This window comes from Ambystoma mexicanum, chromosome 6q (assembly GCF_040938575.1).
Source record: "Ambystoma mexicanum isolate Mex_15411 chromosome 6q, UKY_AmexF1_1, whole genome shotgun sequence".
NCBI classification, from domain to species: Eukaryota; Metazoa; Chordata; class Amphibia; order Caudata; family Ambystomatidae; genus Ambystoma; species Ambystoma mexicanum.
In genome coordinates this window covers 1,415,742,262-1,415,760,149 of record NC_090937.1, presented here as the reverse complement: position 1 = coordinate 1,415,760,149, position 17,888 = coordinate 1,415,742,262, and the positions used below count along the sequence as shown (strand labels likewise).

The window sequence follows — 17,888 nt, the reverse complement described above, 5'->3', positions numbered from 1 at the left end:
TGAAAGAATAAGGCTGGTGAAGAGTCACAATCACATACTAGAAAGCAGAGTAACAGTAAGGACTGGAAGTCTGTGTATTAGAAAAGTAATTTTTACTGTGTCACTTGAACATGACAAACCTAAACATAGAAAAATAGATGTTGATATCTCTAAGCTGATTATGATATGCCTAACAGATAATCTAAAAACTAGAATTTGGCAAATTACTTGCACGGATGGACAGGGGACAGTAGCAGAGAGTGAAAGTACTACAATTATAGCACTGCTGACTAATCTGTACTGTTTGTTATAGAGGAATGTGGAGTATGCTTTTTTGTTTTTCTTGAATAAAGAATACTTTACATATGATAAGAATTCTGCAAACGCCAAAGCTGTGCTTTACAACTCAGTAACAATACGTATGGGCATCATTCAACATGTAGGTACAACAGCAGAGGCAGCTATACAAATGGTCTGCAGATGTAGAACTGCAGGTGGAGGAAAGTACGGGCCAGTCTGTGCTCAGGGGTTGGTTCTCCTGGCAAGCCATTTTGAAGTCTCCTTTCAGGTAATGACACTAGAAAACCATATCTTCGATGATCAGGGAATGGCCTTGAACAAGTGGTTTCTTCATATTTTGCTGGGAGGTCACAACCTCTCAACAGCTTTGATAAACAAATTATTGTTAAAACTAAGAGTGATACTTTACAAAATTGGGTTTTACTTCTGATACGTTCTAATCCCCGAACAAAAACAGAAGGCACCTTCAGACCATTTGTACATCTGATAAAACGCAACAACTTTTGGCAAAGGTACACGTTTGGGAAAACACAAGCAGAAACTGTTATGTTGCTTTAACACAATTATACAAAACGTGTTTGTAGACCCTCCTGAGTGGGAGAAATCCCAGAGAACAGGGTATTTGACCCATGTTCGTTCTCAGTAGAGGGGCTCCCACACTCCTTAATAATGCTGTTATAAAATCATTTTCTAGCATTAAATTTTAGCAAATATGTTAAATCTTCAGCTATGTAATTTGATTTCAATATAATCTGTGTATGTTAAATAAAATCTCAAATGCATATTTTTGCTAAAGAGAGCAGGTACAAGCTTAATTATGCACATTTATCATTTTCTGGAATGGAAAGCATAGCTTTCCTTGTATTAAAGACAAAAAGTGGCTTTATTTATGAAGTTGTGGTTTTTGTCTCTACAGAACCTTAGTCAAGAGAACCACTGGAGTGAGCTGGAAGACCACAGGGAACGTCAGGCTCAGCTCCTAAAGCAGGGTATACTGTCAAGGGGTACAGCACAGAAAATGACTACATACCAGGCTGCAAGAGATGTGTCCTCTGCAACATGCATGTCATGATCTTTGATATTAGGAGAAAGACTTTGTAAATAGGTTGCATATCTTTGATCTTAAGACCTGTGATTTAATTTAACTCTGTTTATTCTACTCTACCAAAATGCTTTTTTGTGAGGAAAGTAATTGATTCTAGATTTTCTACAAGCGATCACATGATTTAGTGCTGGAGTAAACTGAGCATGTCACTGTATCTGTTTAGATAAACATGTACATTTTAACATCTAATTTTTGTAAAGGAAAACATTCAAGCAGAACTGAATAAATCTGGATTGTGTTATTTATATCTCTGCAAGGTAAGTGAATGTGCAGTCCAGAGACACTAAAGTAGAATGTGGCTTGTATCACTAAACACATAGGCGCTGCTTTACTGAGCTAAATAAGTAGCTTAAGTAAGACTAACTTTACTAAGCTAAAAGAAAAATAGTGCAAGTCGAACTTACACCAAAAAATGGCTTAAGTTCTTACTTAAACTACTTATTTAGTTTAGTAAATCAGACCCATGGTTTCTGAATAAAATGCATATCTCAACCATAGTGTAACCCAGTATCAGTACTGAGGTGTATTTGGAGTCAACTACTGCGTGTCTAAGGAATATGTGGAGTTGAATGCAATGCACTGATGTTTGAGATAAGGCAAGGATACAGTCAGGAAGGTTTAAAGTAGAGCAGAGATACACAGAGAACCAAATGAATCTGGAAATTGACTGTCAGGACCAATACCAGTATCACTGTGCAAGCATCCAGAAGGATGGCTGTAGAAGGTAGGAGTATGGTATGGTGTTATGGTGCTGGAAGAGGGTGTAAGGCCATTGAAGTAGAGTACATGAGTTCATGGGAGAATGTGTAAAGCATGTATTTTACTCATGATTTTAGAGCAGAGGAATTATATACATGAAGACATAACTTCTGTGATGTGAGCTCTTGGGAAGGTCTATTGGAAATAAGGCAGTCCAACGACGTACTTCATTTCCATTCTAAGGCAAATGTCAAATTAACTAACTCTCGAGGTATGAAATTCTAGACAAAAGTGAGAAACAATCATATACCTAGGATAACCGGGGCAATCTCAACTATAAACTGTTTTTCTTGGCTGATCACGAATTACATCCTACATTTTGGCAGCCCATTGACTTACATGTGATGTTATATTATAGTATCTGGACATTTGTAAAGTGTGTACCCTCCAGAGGTATCTTCCTGTAGCACTGTGGGCCTTTTCGCCATTGCCAATCATCTCTGCAGCCTGGTTACCTGCATGACCACAAGCCACAATTCACTAAGGTGTTTAGAGGTTGGCAGACTTCCCAAATGAGTGAGGTAAGTGATTCCCACATGTCACTATGAAACAGCTTCAGAGGAGAGGGACAGGCACATGAGCACAGTCCACCGAACACGTAAGCGCAATCTCACTAGGCAAATGCTGTCACAAGGAAGGCAGCAGAAGCATAGAAAACACTCCATTAACAGCCTGAATAAAGGGCTGGTGGAAATCAAGGCAGAATTAGGTCACCCAATTCCTAGATGGCAGCTGAAAGTTTAATAGACTCAGTCTGCAGCCCTTCTAGAGATTTAGATATTAGCATCTACACATAGTTTGGGGGGATTTAAGATGAACATCCAATCCAAGGTGAAGACCGACTACCTGCCCAGGTGTCCCCATCGAAACGCACATTGCCTCAATCCCATATAGGATTTAAGCATAAAAAGAGGCAGGAACTTCATAAAGTTGTGGGAGTTTGGAGGTGAGGTGACAGTGTTGAAGTGTATGGCAAGAGCGAGAAGAGAGGAGGAAAGAGACAAGAGAAGGTAAAGGTAGGCATTGGAGGAGGGAATTATTAAAAGAGGGGTGGGGAGGCAAGCAAAGGAATTGGCAGAGGGACAGTAAAGCTTGTTGAAGTGGTTAGTAAAGAGCATAAAATGGAGGAAGTGATTGCAGGAGGATTGGAAACCAAGGAAATGTTCTGAGAGGCATGAGGCTAAAGCAGTGATAACAGAGATGGGGACCAGCCAGGGAAGTAAGACTAAGAGAGCTGTACGATATGTGAACCTGTGCTCAGAGACTGATGGGGGCCAATGTGAGGGGTCAGATATGCGAGGCGGGAACAAAGGTATAGTTTTCTCGCAATGTGCCATTGTATAACATAAAAAGTGAGTAGGACAAATGCCTGTCTTTCCCTAACCTAACAAGAATGTACCTACAAAGCAAACTAAAGCCAAAGACAAATGAACTAGTTTTCAAACGTCTCTGACCTTCACACTAATATGCACAACAAACTTATACATGGATGATTTGGTGGTTGTCAATTCAACAAACAAAAAAACCCATATTTCCTCCCATAGACGCCATCATAAATGGTTATCCACGTCCAATAAAATACAACTAAAAATGCTCTCTCTGACTCATAAAGCCCTCAACAACACGACCCCCAGCTATCTTACAGATAAATTCCAGAAAAGAGTTTCCCCCAGACCCACCAGAATTGAGAACCATACCTAAATATAAGGTCACCACTATCGGGGGCAATAGCTTCCCTGTAAAGGCAGCTAAAACTCTGGAACTCACTGCCACAAGATCTGAGAGCTGACCAACCCTACTTACACTTTAGAAAAAACTTAATAAAACTCATCATCGCCACTGACCCCTGTCTCCCAAGACCCGCTTTGGCTGTGCCTGCTACTGAAGTGACCCACCAACCCTGCATTAATAGTGTAATATTGTGTTAACATTTGAAGACCATGTGTAACATAGCCTACCTGCGAGCCTGAGTGATACATGATGGGCTTCACTTTTGCAACCTATATTTCTTGTACATTGTTCACTATTTATTTCTGTAATTACATAGGCCATCCCTAGTTTTGGCTCGTATCTTGTATACTCTGTATTGTGTATAGTTTGTATATTTTGTAAGCATTGTATTTGGTGTATACTTCGCAACTTTGTAAGTTTTGCATTCTCATACTGCGGCGCCCTTTTGCTTAAGAGTCTGGTGCGCTTAACCAATGAATAAACAAACAAACAACAAACAAACAAAGCAATATACCAGTTTATATTTAAATGTCTTGGAAAGTACTCCTTGTGAACAGGGTTGGACTCCCTTCTCCTGGATCAGTTCAGGAATACCTTGAGCAAAGTTCTGATTCAACAAATTTCTGTTCACTGTAGCAAAAAAGAATTTTCCATCTACTACATCCTGACATTTTTTAAAGCAATCGTCTCTTTCATGAATATTGGTTCACAACTCCAAAACAACTGTTGATTTTCACAGTAACCCTATTTAGTGAGGCAAATGTCTCTCTCCCAAAATGCAAGTTCATAAGCCAAAATGATTGTTCTCTTCAGGGTGCCAAACACTTATCAACATATTACACTTTCTTCAAACAAAACACTTTTGTCAGGATAGCACAACAATGACTTTTGATGAGGCCCAGTTTGTCAAAAGGCTGATAGAGTTAATCAGATCTTTCTGCCACACCTGTTTGCCACACACACCCTTCTTCAAATGATCTTCTTCTTTTCTGGTATACTTGCCTGCCTGGACTAACTACTATGGTCCCTTTCCTGGTGTACTCGCCTGCCAGGATAAAGCTCCAACAACTACAATCACTTTCAGCAGCAATGCTTGTTCCAAGAATCCCCACACCAGTATTTCCTGTGAGGAAGACTGAACAATGGCTGCCTCTTCCTATAGTCTCTTCACTCTTGGCAATGTGGGTTCCGGTTTTCCCCAAACTGAAAACTCAAGATAGGAGACTTTTTCTCAAGATTGCTTCTTTGTTACTTATCATCTATTTGGCTACTGGCATTGTGGATTGTAGGTTTCACCCAAGTGGTATCTCACGTAAGGGGAATTAAGCCCTTGCCGCCTCTTTAATGTCTCTTCACAGCGTTTTGGCTGTTGGCAATGTGGGTTGTAGGTTTCCCCCAAATGGTCTATGACGTAAGGGGAATTATGCCCTTGCCGCCTCTTTGATGTATTTTTAATTGTTCAGTATTCAAATTGACAGTTTGTTAACAACCTTCCTTTTCGGACCGCCCCAAGGTCAGCGTCAGCCTAGAGCCAACTCACCGGTCTTCTGTGGCGTTTCCTCATCACGGTCGGCAGCTGCTTTGGCCCTCCTGCATCCTGCTCGCGCTGTCTCCAACTCCTCTGTACCTTAGGTGGACTGTGCACCTCTTCCCTGGATCAGTGACAGCTCCAACACTCTTGTGCAGCTAGTCGGACACAGAAACACCATACGCTGAGATGGGAGCATGTCCCCCCTCGGCTTTGTTTGTTCTCCACACACTGATTCCTTCTGCGCATACTCTGCACTGCTTCCCACCTTCCCTCCTCGAGTCTGCATCAGCTGGCTTTCTTCCGTTTCTTCCGTCTATGGCAGACCCATCATCTTGGCTGGCCTCTGCTTCCTCTACTCCTTTCACATCTCCTTCCCTCAGGTGTAACTCATGCCAGAGTTTAAATGTCCCGCTCAGGTGCCTTGGCCAGTAACAACTAGACCGCACATTCTGATTAACAGCACTTTTAAACCTTACTGACTCTGAGCCCTTTGTGAGCGGTCAGTAATGCAAGCAGACAACTGCTTGTGGATTTGTCAGAATATGCCTCACTTGCCCTACTCTACAAAGGAATTCCCTGCCTAATCTAAAAGCTAAGGGAACATCTTCTAGCATACGACAACTGGCTCTCACACTAAACAACAAACATACAAAGAAAATATATAGCAATACAATAATAAAACACGATCTAAATAACCTTCTCGTGTCCTGGTAAAGGTCCCTTCCCCAGGATTCAAAGTCAACTCAAAATGTTCAGCAAACAAAAGAAAGGTTTTGAACCAGATCTTGATAGTTCCAAATCAAAGGGAAAAATTCATCAAACAAAAATCCACTGATAACAAATCTTTGTTCCTGGATGTCGGATCCCCTTCCAACTTCCAGAAAAGAAATAGCACCAATGGTTATCCTGGTTATGGTAAATTCTCTTATTCAAGATAGTTTGCCACAGTTCAAAAGAATGTGTAGTCATCATCATCATCATATGCTTTATTTGACAATTTTTCATTGGCAATACATCACAATAAACATAAGATAACAATAGATAATATTTTACACGTCTAAAAATATACATCGTCACATTTATAAAAACAACAATTCATGTTCTCAATACAAAGTAGTACGCAATAACTAAGGTTTAAAATCTAAAAAACACTAAAACACAACAGATAATATTTTAAATGTAAACTCAAGACCGTAGCATTAGAGGAGTGATTGACACTACTAAATATTGTTAAACTTGCATCCCCTATTTCTTATTCTATAAGATTAACCTGTTGACTCTTCCGCGACCATGATCGATGTACACATTTTGCTACAAAATGTAGATCATTAATTTTGTTTGTGGATTGGCATAGTAGTACAGCCTCCATTGGACTAGTAATGCAAGCTTTTCTGAATAGTGGTAACAAATACTGTCTTCTTATAGCAACAAATTTGGGACAAAACAGTAAAAAATGCATAATTGACTCACTACTCAAGTTACAGAGCTGGCAATTTTGGGAAGCTTGGCCATTCCAATTGCTCATAAATTTTGCGGTCTTCTGTGTTCCTACTCTGAGTTCCAAGAACAGCCTATATAGGCGGGTGTTATAAGGTCCAAATAGCTCTCAACGCCTTGCTCAATTTTTAGGTGCAGATAATTAAGGCCTAACTTAGGTTTTAGGCGATCATTAATTAAGGCCCCAAAGTCTGCCAGCTTTATAGCTGATCTTACTTTATCTTTCATATCTCTAGAAATATTTGCAGGATCGTCCCAAATGGCTTCTAGGCCCAGACGTTTCAATTGATTTTTAACGTGAATTACCCATGACAATGACCGCCTACCCACTGTATTTAATAAGGCTAAAACAGCATCTCGAAACCTTATTAGATCTGGAGATGTTCATAATCTAATGCAATAAAAAATCATTTTCTACACTGAGATGTAATGGGGTCTAGGCCGCATTCCATCTGTAAAAGTGCGTTCGGGAAACTCTTTGTGATACGCAACAAGATCTTTATGAATTTATTCTCACTGGTCTCAAATTGATGTCTGTTGCAATACCCCCACAGTTCTACTTCGTACAGAGCAGCCAGGACAGATTGAATTTGATAAATGTTAAGAGCCGGAGAAACCGCTCTTTCACCATGTTTTACATAAAATGTCCTTACTCCCCCACTGTTTCTAGCCAAGACAGCCTATGATTTACTCATTTGCGATGTCAAAGTACCCCATTCAGCAAATCTAATCTCCAACTAATCATAATATGGGACTTGTTCCAATTCAGTCCCTTCAATTATTATGCTACATACACATGGTTTTTAGTTTTTTTTTATTTAACTTTTTATTGTTTTTCGCAAGTAAAATCCACACATCACATCCACACATCTCCTTAAAAATTTTGAAAAAGTTGTACAACCATGTGAAACATAACAGAACCCCTCGCCAGCAGAAGGGGCTCACAGACAGGAACATCTGAGAGAGCCTCAATGGGTCATATTGCCAGCAATGTACAAGTTTAACTCTGTGCAATTTATATTGACAAGCTACAGAGGTCTTACAAGCTCTCCTACACGTTTTTGCCCACAGGCGATCCTCCAACTCTTTCCTTAGATCCCTTACCCACCTTGAACAAAGTCCCTCGTGCCTACCTGCCGCCACGAGTGATGCATATAACTGAGGGATAAGCCCTTTCATCACCCCATGTGTGTCCAGGATCTTTTACGTCCTGGCGAGCTCCCTAGACTGACTCCTTACACTTTTCGTCAGTAACGACTCCCTTCAAATGTAAGTATAGAAAAACCGACAACTTCCCAATACCCAAAGCTGATTCCAGCTCTTGGATCCTAATGAAACTTCCCCCCATCTACAACTGTCAGACTCTGGCCAGCCCTGCTTCGAACCATGCCTGATATCTCCCCGGCTCTGGGATGTCAGCCCGCACCAGAGGGGACCAAAGATGGCTAAATGGAGGGGGCCATGTACTTACCTCCCACATCCCCGGCCACGCTCCAAATTTCCCACAGTACTCGCAATATAGGGTGTTCTCTAATCCTTTTCAGCACTTTTTTCCCTATGGACCCAGTGCCATTCACCAACCCTAGCAGGGTGGAGGTGACAGTTTTCCAAATAGACCCAATGCTTTTCTGGATCTTTCAGCACGTGTAGCACCAAGACCCTCAATTGGGCGGCCTTGAAATGCAAGTCAAGGTCTGGCAGGCAAACCCCACCTTGATCCTTTGGCAGTACCAGGGAACCATATGCCACCTGCGGCTTGTTCTCCTGCTACAGAAACCTGGCCATACTCCCTTTGGCCTCTGTCAGAAGAGCATCAGGCACCCTAACCGGCAACATCTGGAACATGTATAATAACTGTGGGAGAAAGTTAATTTTAAGGACGTTCAAGTGGCCCATCCATGATATAGTGTAGTTGCTCCCCACTGTCATATCCCCATACTGCCTCTCCAGGAAAGGGGGGTAGTTAATTAGCCCTGCTCAGATCCCTGAATGCTCTAGTAATGTTAACCCCCAAATAGCAGATGCTATCCAGCTGCATCTCCATTCCCAATGTCTGCAGGAGGGTGACGTCTCTCTCCTCATTTACATCAAAGGGGAACAGGACCGACTTCTGCCGGTTAACCTTAAACCCTGACAAGGATCCTTATTCCTCAATCAGCCTCATAGCTGCCGCGACTGAACGGTGTGGGTCACTCAGATGCAACAAGACCTCATCAGCGTGCATCCCCAATTTGAATTCTCTCTCACCCACTCGGATTCCCTCCACCTGAGGACCCTTTTGCAACTTCTCTACCAGCGGCTCCAACGAGAGGGCAAACAGCAATGGCAAAAGTGGGCATCCCTGCCTCGTCCCCGCCTCAATTCAAATGCCTCAGAGAGCCTCCTGTTGACCGCAACCCTACCAGGGGTATTAGTATACAATGCCTTGACCCCAGGACGCAAAACCATACTTCCTCATGACTAGTCCCTCGTGCCTACCTGCCGCCACGAGTGATGCATATAACTGAGGGATAAGCCCTTTCATCACCCCATGTGTGTCCAGGATCTTTTACGTCCTGGCGAGCTCCCTAGACTGACTCCTTACACTTTTCGTCAGTAACGACTCCCTTCAAATGTAAGTATAGAAAAACCAACAACTTCCCAATACCCAAAGCTGATTCCAGCTCTTGGATCCTAATGAAACTTCCCCCCATCTACAACTGTCAGACTCTGGCCAGCCCTGCTTCGAACCATGCCTGATATCTCCCCGGCTCTGGGATGTCAGCCCGCACCAGAGGGGACCAAAGATGGCTAAATGGAGGGGGCCATGTACTTACCTCCCACATCCCCGGCCACGCTCCAAATTTCCCACAGTACTCGCAATATAGGGTGTTCTCTAATCCTTTTCAGCACTTTTTTCCCTATGGACCCAGTGCCATTCACCAACCCTAGCAGGGTGGAGGTGACAGTTTTCCAAATAGACCCAATGCTTTTCTGGATCTTTCAGCACGTGTAGCACCAAGACCCTCAATTGGGCGGCCTTGAAATGCAAGTCAAGGTCTGGCAGGCAAACCCCACCTTGATCCTTTGGCAGTACCAGGGAACCATATGCCACCTGCGGCTTGTTCTCCTGCTACAGAAACCTGGCCATACTCCCTTTGGCCTCTGTCAGAAGAGCATCAGGCACCCTAACCGGCAACATCTGGAACATGTATAATAACTGTGGGAGAAAGTTAATTTTAAGGACGTTCAAGTGGCCCATCCATGATATAGTGTAGTTGCTCCCCACTGTCATATCCCCATACTGCCTCTCCAGGAAAGGGGGGTAGTTAATTAGCCCTGCTCAGATCCCTGAATGCTCTAGTAATGTTAACCCCCAAATAGCAGATGCTATCCAGCTGCATCTCCATTCCCAATGTCTGCAGGAGGGTGACGTCTCTCTCCTCATTTACATCAAAGGGGAACAGGACCGACTTCTGCCGGTTAACCTTAAACCCTGACAAGGATCCTTATTCCTCAATCAGCCTCATAGTTGCCGCGACTGAACGGTGTGGGTCACTCAGATGCAACAAGACCTCATCAGCGTGCATCCCCAATTTGAATTCTCTCTCACCCACTCGGATTCCCTCCACCTGAGGACCCTTTTGCAACTTCTCTACCAGCGGCTCCAACGAGAGGGCAAACAGCAATGGCAAAAGTGGGCATCCCTGCCTCGTCCCCGCCTCAATTCAAATGCCTCAGAGAGCCTCCTGTTGACCGCAACCCTACCAGGGGTATTAGTATACAATGCCTTGACCCCAGGACGCAAAACCATACTTCCTCATGACTGCATATAAAAAAACACCCAGTCCACCCTGCAGAAAGCCTTTTTGGCATCAAGGGACAACAATGTGGGGTTGTTTCCCTTCCCTCTGGCCGCATCCATAACATGTAGCGTCTTACGCAGTCTATAAGCCCCTGTCTCCCTGTGATGAATCCCACCTGGTCGGAGTGAACCAGACCGGACATAACCCGCTCCATTCTGGAAGCCAATATTCGTGTAAATATCTTAGCATCAACATTGAGGAGGAATATGGGCTGATAGGATTTACAACTAAGTGGATCCCTTCCTTCCTTCAGAATCACCAATATCATTGTCTGCCCAAAGGAGTTTGGGGGCCCTGCCCATTTCGAATATGTGATTGTAGAGCTTCACCAAGTGGGGAGCCAATTCACTCGCCAGTATTTTATAGAATCCCACTGTTTACCCATCAACTCCCGGTGCTCTCCCCGTCTTCATTCTCTGAATAACATGCCGCACTTCATCACAAGTTATTGGGCCCTCCAATTCTAGCCCTTCCACATTGCTAAGCTTGGGGAGGGTGACTCCCTCTAAATACCTCACTAGCTCCTGCTTGTCCACCTCCTTTTCCACAGCATATATGTCCTCATAGAACGTGGCAAATTCTTATGCAATCTCACCAGCCAAGGAGTGTACGCCCCTTGTACATCCCTGATCCACTCCACCAAGCGCTGCGCTCTCTGTTCTTGGAGCCGTGCTTCAAGCAGGGTGTCCGCCTTATCCCCTTTCACATAATATTGTTGACTCAAAAACTGCAGCTGGTGCACCACCCTACTCACCTCCAATGCTTTCAGCTCATGTCTCTTCTCCCTGGCCACCTGCAGTCGTTGCCTGTCTGCCTAGGCCTCTGTCAGACCCCTAGCCTCTAGAGCGCAGATCTCTCTCCGGAGTTTCTCCGCTATCGGGGTCCTTTCCCTTTTTGTGGAGGCCCCCTCCCTTATGTGAGGAACCAGAAGGTGTCTCACCCGCAAGTCCCCATAGATCTATCATCCTGGTGGCCAGGACACGGCCATCGCCTTTGGATCCAGTTCCTGGGGGTGGGCCAGTGCGGGACTATCACCTGGATGAGGGGTCTTCGCAGAGTAGGAGTGGGACATAGGATGGTGAGACACAGTATCCCCTTCCCTGTAACACCTTTTCCCCATCCTACCAGGTATGATACTTAGGAACTCAACCCATCCTCCCCCTTTCCCAACACAAACACTTTCTCACGGACAGCTCATTCTGAGAGAAAACGGACTAACACCCGAGCTCTACACCTGACATGTCCAAACACAAGAGTCAGGCAATCACTGATAATTACACACACCTGACTTCCACCGCACTTCCCCACATGGATAAAAGGCAGAGCACAAAACACACGAGGAAGCAGCAGTTCCAAGATGGCAGCTATACGAGGAGAAAGAAAACAAGACCAGAGAAGGTTGCAAGGAGGGAAGTGCCCTTGACCTTTTCAGAGAAGAACCGCTACTTTCACGAGCCCTCGAGAATAAGAAACATAAGAACAGCCATTAAAGCTGAAGAAAGGTGCATTGTGTGTCGAAGGTACCCGAGACCCTCCCGCATTGATAGCCAAGGCAGGGAGGAGCGATACCCACCATCGTACTGTCCTTGGCTCCTACAACAAAGCAGCGCCAGTAAAGTCAGCACAGCCGGTGAGTAGGGGAGACTGATAGCAGACCAGTCTGTGTTAGAACCAAGGTTGCAAGCGGCAACATTGCATGAAGAAATATGCAAAGAACAGCGTGTGAGGTGTATGTGATGAGGGATGCAAATATAATTGAACATCCAAGAAGTGACTGAACTTTTCAAGCCAAGATAGATACCATATGCGGAGTGGTCCAGCACCACATGGGTGATCCTTCGAAGGTCTCTGTTAGGTATCCAACTGAGAGTGTACAATTGTGAATTGTGAAATCGAAGTAGTTCTGCAACGGGTCAAACTAAACCCTGTGCACATTCAAAAGTCTTTGAGAGCTAATACGAACTGCATTTGGTCTGAGCCCGGCTGAGAGAGACTCATTGGGTAAAATGAAGGATCTGAGCATGGCTCAGGGGCATCCAGAGTGAACCGTGAGTCACCCGAGAAAAGATATTCTATAAGCATTCGAGAAGAGGGTCTGAGCCTGGAAGAGGGGGATCCAAAGTAAAGATTGTGGTATACAAGGGATCTGAGCCTGGCTAAGGGATATCCAGGGTAAAGAGAGAATCGCCCGACTTGAATACTTGTAAAGGAACCTTTTGTTTGTTTTGGTACATCAGGCCCTCTGAATCAAGAGACTTTGATAACTTAAGAGACTTGGGCACAGAAGGCCCTGCTAATGGAACTGTGTCCGCGTGCGGAAGAATCCTGAGAGTGTGCTATGCCCGAGTGAACCACCTTGTCCCGTGCTGAAAACATGGGGAAGGGAGGCCAACGGCCTGAACATCCTGACTTAACATTTAGTGAATACTTTTTTTTTCATGAACATTACACACTATTTGTATTTAGCGGTAAGGATTGGCAACAGGTTTTTAGTATAGGCTTTTTATTTTGACGAGACTCCACTAGAATGGCATTATTATCATTTGATGGTCGTAGATTGCTCCCATCCGTAGATTTAGGATTAGATAGGCGTTTATCACACCCTTGTTAAAGTTCAATAAACACCCTTGAACTGTGGTCACTTGTGTCTGTTTTACCATGTTACCATGCCTTCCATACATTTATCAACACCCCTCTCCATGTCTACTTCGCTGCCTCCCGCACAGTACACAGTTCCACTTCCCCGGTGTCGTCAAACTGAAAGAACTCATGTCTTCCAAGAAGACCACATCTCCCAACAATGTGTCATTACATTTCCAGAGCGACTCCCTGGTGTTCAGACCGATCCTGGAAATATTAATTAAGTCCATATTATGGTCCGTCCAGATGATGGGGACCAATTCACATGAAGCCACCCGCAAGTAGTCATAGTCGATTCAGGTACGTGTCCCTTGTCCCTTGGCAAGTAGCAGTAGTCGATTCAGGTATATGTTCCATGAAGTGGGGAAAAAAAGTATACCCACTAACACCTGGTTGGCATTCCATCCAAACGTCCACCAGCCCCTGTTGATCCAGGTAATCATGGAGGTGCCCCCCCTCCCTGCATCCTCTACTGCACCTCTCTCGTGTCTCCCCCACACCTATCCAACCCTGGATATGCCCACATGTTGAAATCACCTCCCAACAGGAGCAAGCCCTTACGCTCCCGAAATATCTCCATCAATGCCTCCCTAAGAAACCTCTGCTGGCCCAATTGGCACAATAGATATTGGCCAACGAGACCTGCACCCCCCAATAGTGCCCGTGACCAGGAGCGCCCTCCCATAAGCCCTGTTCTACTCCCTTGGGTCGCCCATATGCAGCCTGCTATTCAAGAGGATCCCAACTCCACCCTTCTTAACCTCTCATGAGGCCCAAAACGCATGCCCAATCTGCCCCCCCCCACCATATTCCTTTCCTCCCCAGTGACCATTCTCGTCTCCTGAACCAGAAGGCCCTGGACACCAGTGAGCGCTTAGTAGGCGAGTTCAGACGTTTCACGTTAAGGGTCCCCACCCGGAGCAGGTCAGCCAGTCCCTTCCATTCACTACCTACCAGAGCCATAAGTCACACCAACTCTGAGTTCCTCCACCTTCAGTGGAAATAACATAAAAAACTTGAAGAAAAACTTTTCCCTACTCCCCTTACCCCCATTTGCCCCTCCTGACCCCTCCCCCTAAGCCACTCCTCCCCCCTCCCTGTTCAAGGCAGTTATTTGGCAATGGGCCACCTAGGGTCACTTACTCCTCATCCCGTCATCCCTTAAACCCCCCATCAGTCTTCTCCCAGGCCACAATTAGAAGTAAAGAACTAGCCCCACCTGCCCCCCTGTAGGCTTTTTTTTATATAGCTAGCTCAGGCCCCTCACCAGAGTCATTTTACTGGGGTCAGGGTGTTCAGTCTCTTGAATTTCCTGCCTCCTGGCACTCTCTTCCTTAGGAGAAACCCTCTCGACTGGTCCTGGTTGTTAGGGAGAATTCTCATAAATGGCTGATTTCCCCTACCTAAAGAGTCCCCCAGCAGCTTTGCTGAAGTTCTAGGATTTTTTTTCACCTGGTAAGAGTGTGAGCCTTTTTCCCACTCTTACATGTGTTTTCATGTGTGTATTTTCACTGTTTGTGTGATCTTGGGCACTGGAGCCTCACCTACTCCATGTGCACCACTTTTTGAGTGTGTTACACAGCACCTTCAGTGCAGTGACACAGGGTTGTCTTTGAGACTTCCCACTGACTCCATTTTTCTGAGGCTGACTACTGTCCCCCAGAAACAGGTAAAGTTGCCATTAACTTTATATAGTCACTTTAAACCACAGACCCAGTACACCCCATCATACATGGAGTATTGGAAAGGGTTAACTCTTATCCCTTTTTGTCTGTGCCTCTTGGAGCCTTGTTTCGCTCCCTTAACATTAAGACTTGGCTGGTGGTAGTGGTACCTGCCTTAACATTCCTACCGTGATTATATTATATAAACGTGGGATTGTTAGAGGTGGCGCTGTTGAGCAGCCCAAGATGGCTGCTTAGTTCCCGAGCTCCGTATGGCTCCGGCTGGAATCCGCCATCAACTGCGATTCCCTTTGCCTTACAACATATGTTTTTTGGTGGAGCTGTTTTCACATCCCTCCTGACTGCTTCTCTGCAGTCCGGGCCCGAATCGGCCTTGGGAAGCCAGCGAATGGGACTCTTGGGCCGGCTGTCTGTTGGCGTCCCTGGCCTCAGCGGGCGCCAGGCTCCCGCCTCCTCCTTCCTGCCCTATTTCATCTGCGCGGGTGGAGACCGCGGTGCGCTGTGTCTGTGTGCCCCCCCCCCCCTGGAGGCCCCCGCTCCACGGCCTCGTCTGCCCACCTGGAGCGGGTCTCTGACTTCGAATGCGGCGGTTCCCCCGGAGTATGCCATAAGGCGGGAGGCCGCCGCGGGACCTGTGCTGGTGCGCGCCCCCATTTCTTCTCCTGCTAACAGCGCTGGAGCGCTCAACCCAGCACGGCGGCTGGGCTGGAGCCTGGCCGCCACAACAACACGCGGCCCACGTTCCTGGGCCACGGGGAGACCACCACGGGGGCCTGCGCTGGAGTGCGCCCTACTTCTTCTGCAAACATCGCTGGAGCGCTCAGCTCTGCACGGCGGCTGGGCTGGAGCCTGGCTGTCTCGACAACACGCAACCCACATTCCTGGGCTGCGGGGAGTCTGCAGCGGGGGCCTGCGCTGGGGCGCGCCCCCACTCCTCCTCCTGCAAACAGCACCGGAGCGCTCACCTCGGCACAGCAGCTGGGCTGGAGCCTGGCTGCCCTGACAACACGCGGCCCACGTTCCTGGGCTGAGGGGAGGCCACCTCTTCCCCTGCAACAGCGTCGGAGCACTCCTCTCAGCACGGTGGCTAGGCTGGAGCCTGGCTGCCCTGACAACACGTGGCCCACGTTCCTGGGCTGAAGACTTTATTACTGAGGTGAGGCCCGTGGTCCACCGGGCTGGCCCTCATCTCCCTGTCTGGCTGCTCTTAGCAGGCCTGAACCTCTCACTCTACTCTGCAGTGGGGCTCCACACCTGGACTGCCTGCCCGTGTGAGGACCCTGGGCCCCTGGGCACTGATTGCTGTGCCACCTCTTATTACTGGAACCCTGGACTGCACAGGGTTCCCCCACATTACGCTGGCGACCCGAGGCTGTGGCATCCTTGGACTTGTGGGGTATTAGCCTTGCACCTTCCCCCCACTCTACTGGGGGTACCTGGCACACTGAATCTGCTCAGAATTCTCTGATCTAACTGGAAGGGAACCTCTACACAACAACAGCTTGTGTTTTTCGTCAGGAAACCACTCGCTCCCTGGGGCTGGATACCTCCCCCTACTGGCTCCTGCATGGTCCCATGCTCCCTAGTTTGGCTGCAGCCTGGCCGACTCCACTGCCACCATAATCTGCCCATACCGCCACCACGGGTGCAGTGCTCGACGTCTGCCATCGCTTTGATCCTTTTGACCATTCACCTTCCTCTAATTGCTGCATCTACGCGCCCTACCACACAGAATCTGGTGCGGCCCCCGTGGTTATCCGACATTTGAGTCCCTTGGCTGCTCATTCTCCTCCGTTGTCTGCCCTGTGGCCCTCCGCCATCTCTGAGTCTCTACCCGCAATGCCAAATAGATCCAGGGGGGCATCTCGGAGGGGAGCCATGGATAAATTTGCCAAATCTGTCCCGAGAGCAGAGACGGGGAACTCTTCGTCCCTGCAGGAGGACCCGGAATGTGATACACCCTCTAGAGCGAGAACCCCCGATCTGACTACACTCATGGAGTCCATGGCCAAGAATGTTGCCTCCTTCCACGAGAAATTAGACGACATTAACGCTAATGTTGCTTCCCTTAAAACTCGAGTGGACCAGGCAGGCACCAAAATTACCGAAGCCGAAGGTAGGATATCCACGAATGAAGATGAGATCCATGTGCTGCAGAGTACCGTCGCCTCCTTGTCGCGTGACATGAAGAGTGTGAGAGCTAAATGCGATGACCTCGAATCGCGCTCTCGTAGAAAAAATCTACGTATAATTGGGGTCTCGGAGAACGCTCTTAAGGGGCGCATGGAGGACGCCGTTGAGGCTCTACTCAAGGATCTACTAGATAATCCTGCTCTCTCACCGTACTTTACTTTTGAACATGCACACAGGGCCCTGTCTCCGCGCCCCAAGCTGGGGGATATCCGAAGGCCCATCATCGCCAGGATTCTTAACTACCGGGACAGAGACCTTATCCTCCGCCTGGACCGAGAAAAGGGAGACCTATGCCTTGAGTCCCACACCGCTAGGATCTTCCCAGACTTTTCGGTAGCGGTGCAAGAGGAACGGCGCCAATTCCTTGGGGTTAAGAAACTGCTCAGAGAACGCAATGTCCTGTATGCCATACTGTTTCCGGCACGTCTCAAAATTACTCACAACAACAAACTGTACTTCTTCACGGTCCCGGACGAAGTGGTAAAATTCATCGACGCACACATACCACTTCATAATCCGGGACCTGAACGCGCCAATGTTGACTAACTAGATGTGTCACAGCCTGTCATGGCTCCACCTGGTTGGTAATCCTCTGTTACACATGGGACAATGGCAATACTTTC

The 17,888-nt window shown here is 46.7% G+C and overlaps 1 protein-coding gene across 2 annotated transcripts in view; it reads left to right on the top strand.

Moving 5' to 3' along the window:
• The window catches only part of CFAP99 (cilia and flagella associated protein 99), a 947,596-nt gene extending 945,967 nt beyond the window's left edge, over positions 1–1,629 (top strand). For both annotated transcript variants that reach the window (XM_069632119.1, XM_069632120.1), the window contains one exon: positions 1,196–1,629. In XM_069632119.1, the coding sequence (XP_069488220.1) occupies positions 1,196–1,351 (156 nt within the window). In that variant the 3' untranslated portion in view covers positions 1,352–1,629. The remainder of the gene's footprint in view (positions 1–1,195) is intronic.
• The last annotated feature ends 16,259 nt before the right edge of the window (positions 1,630–17,888 follow it).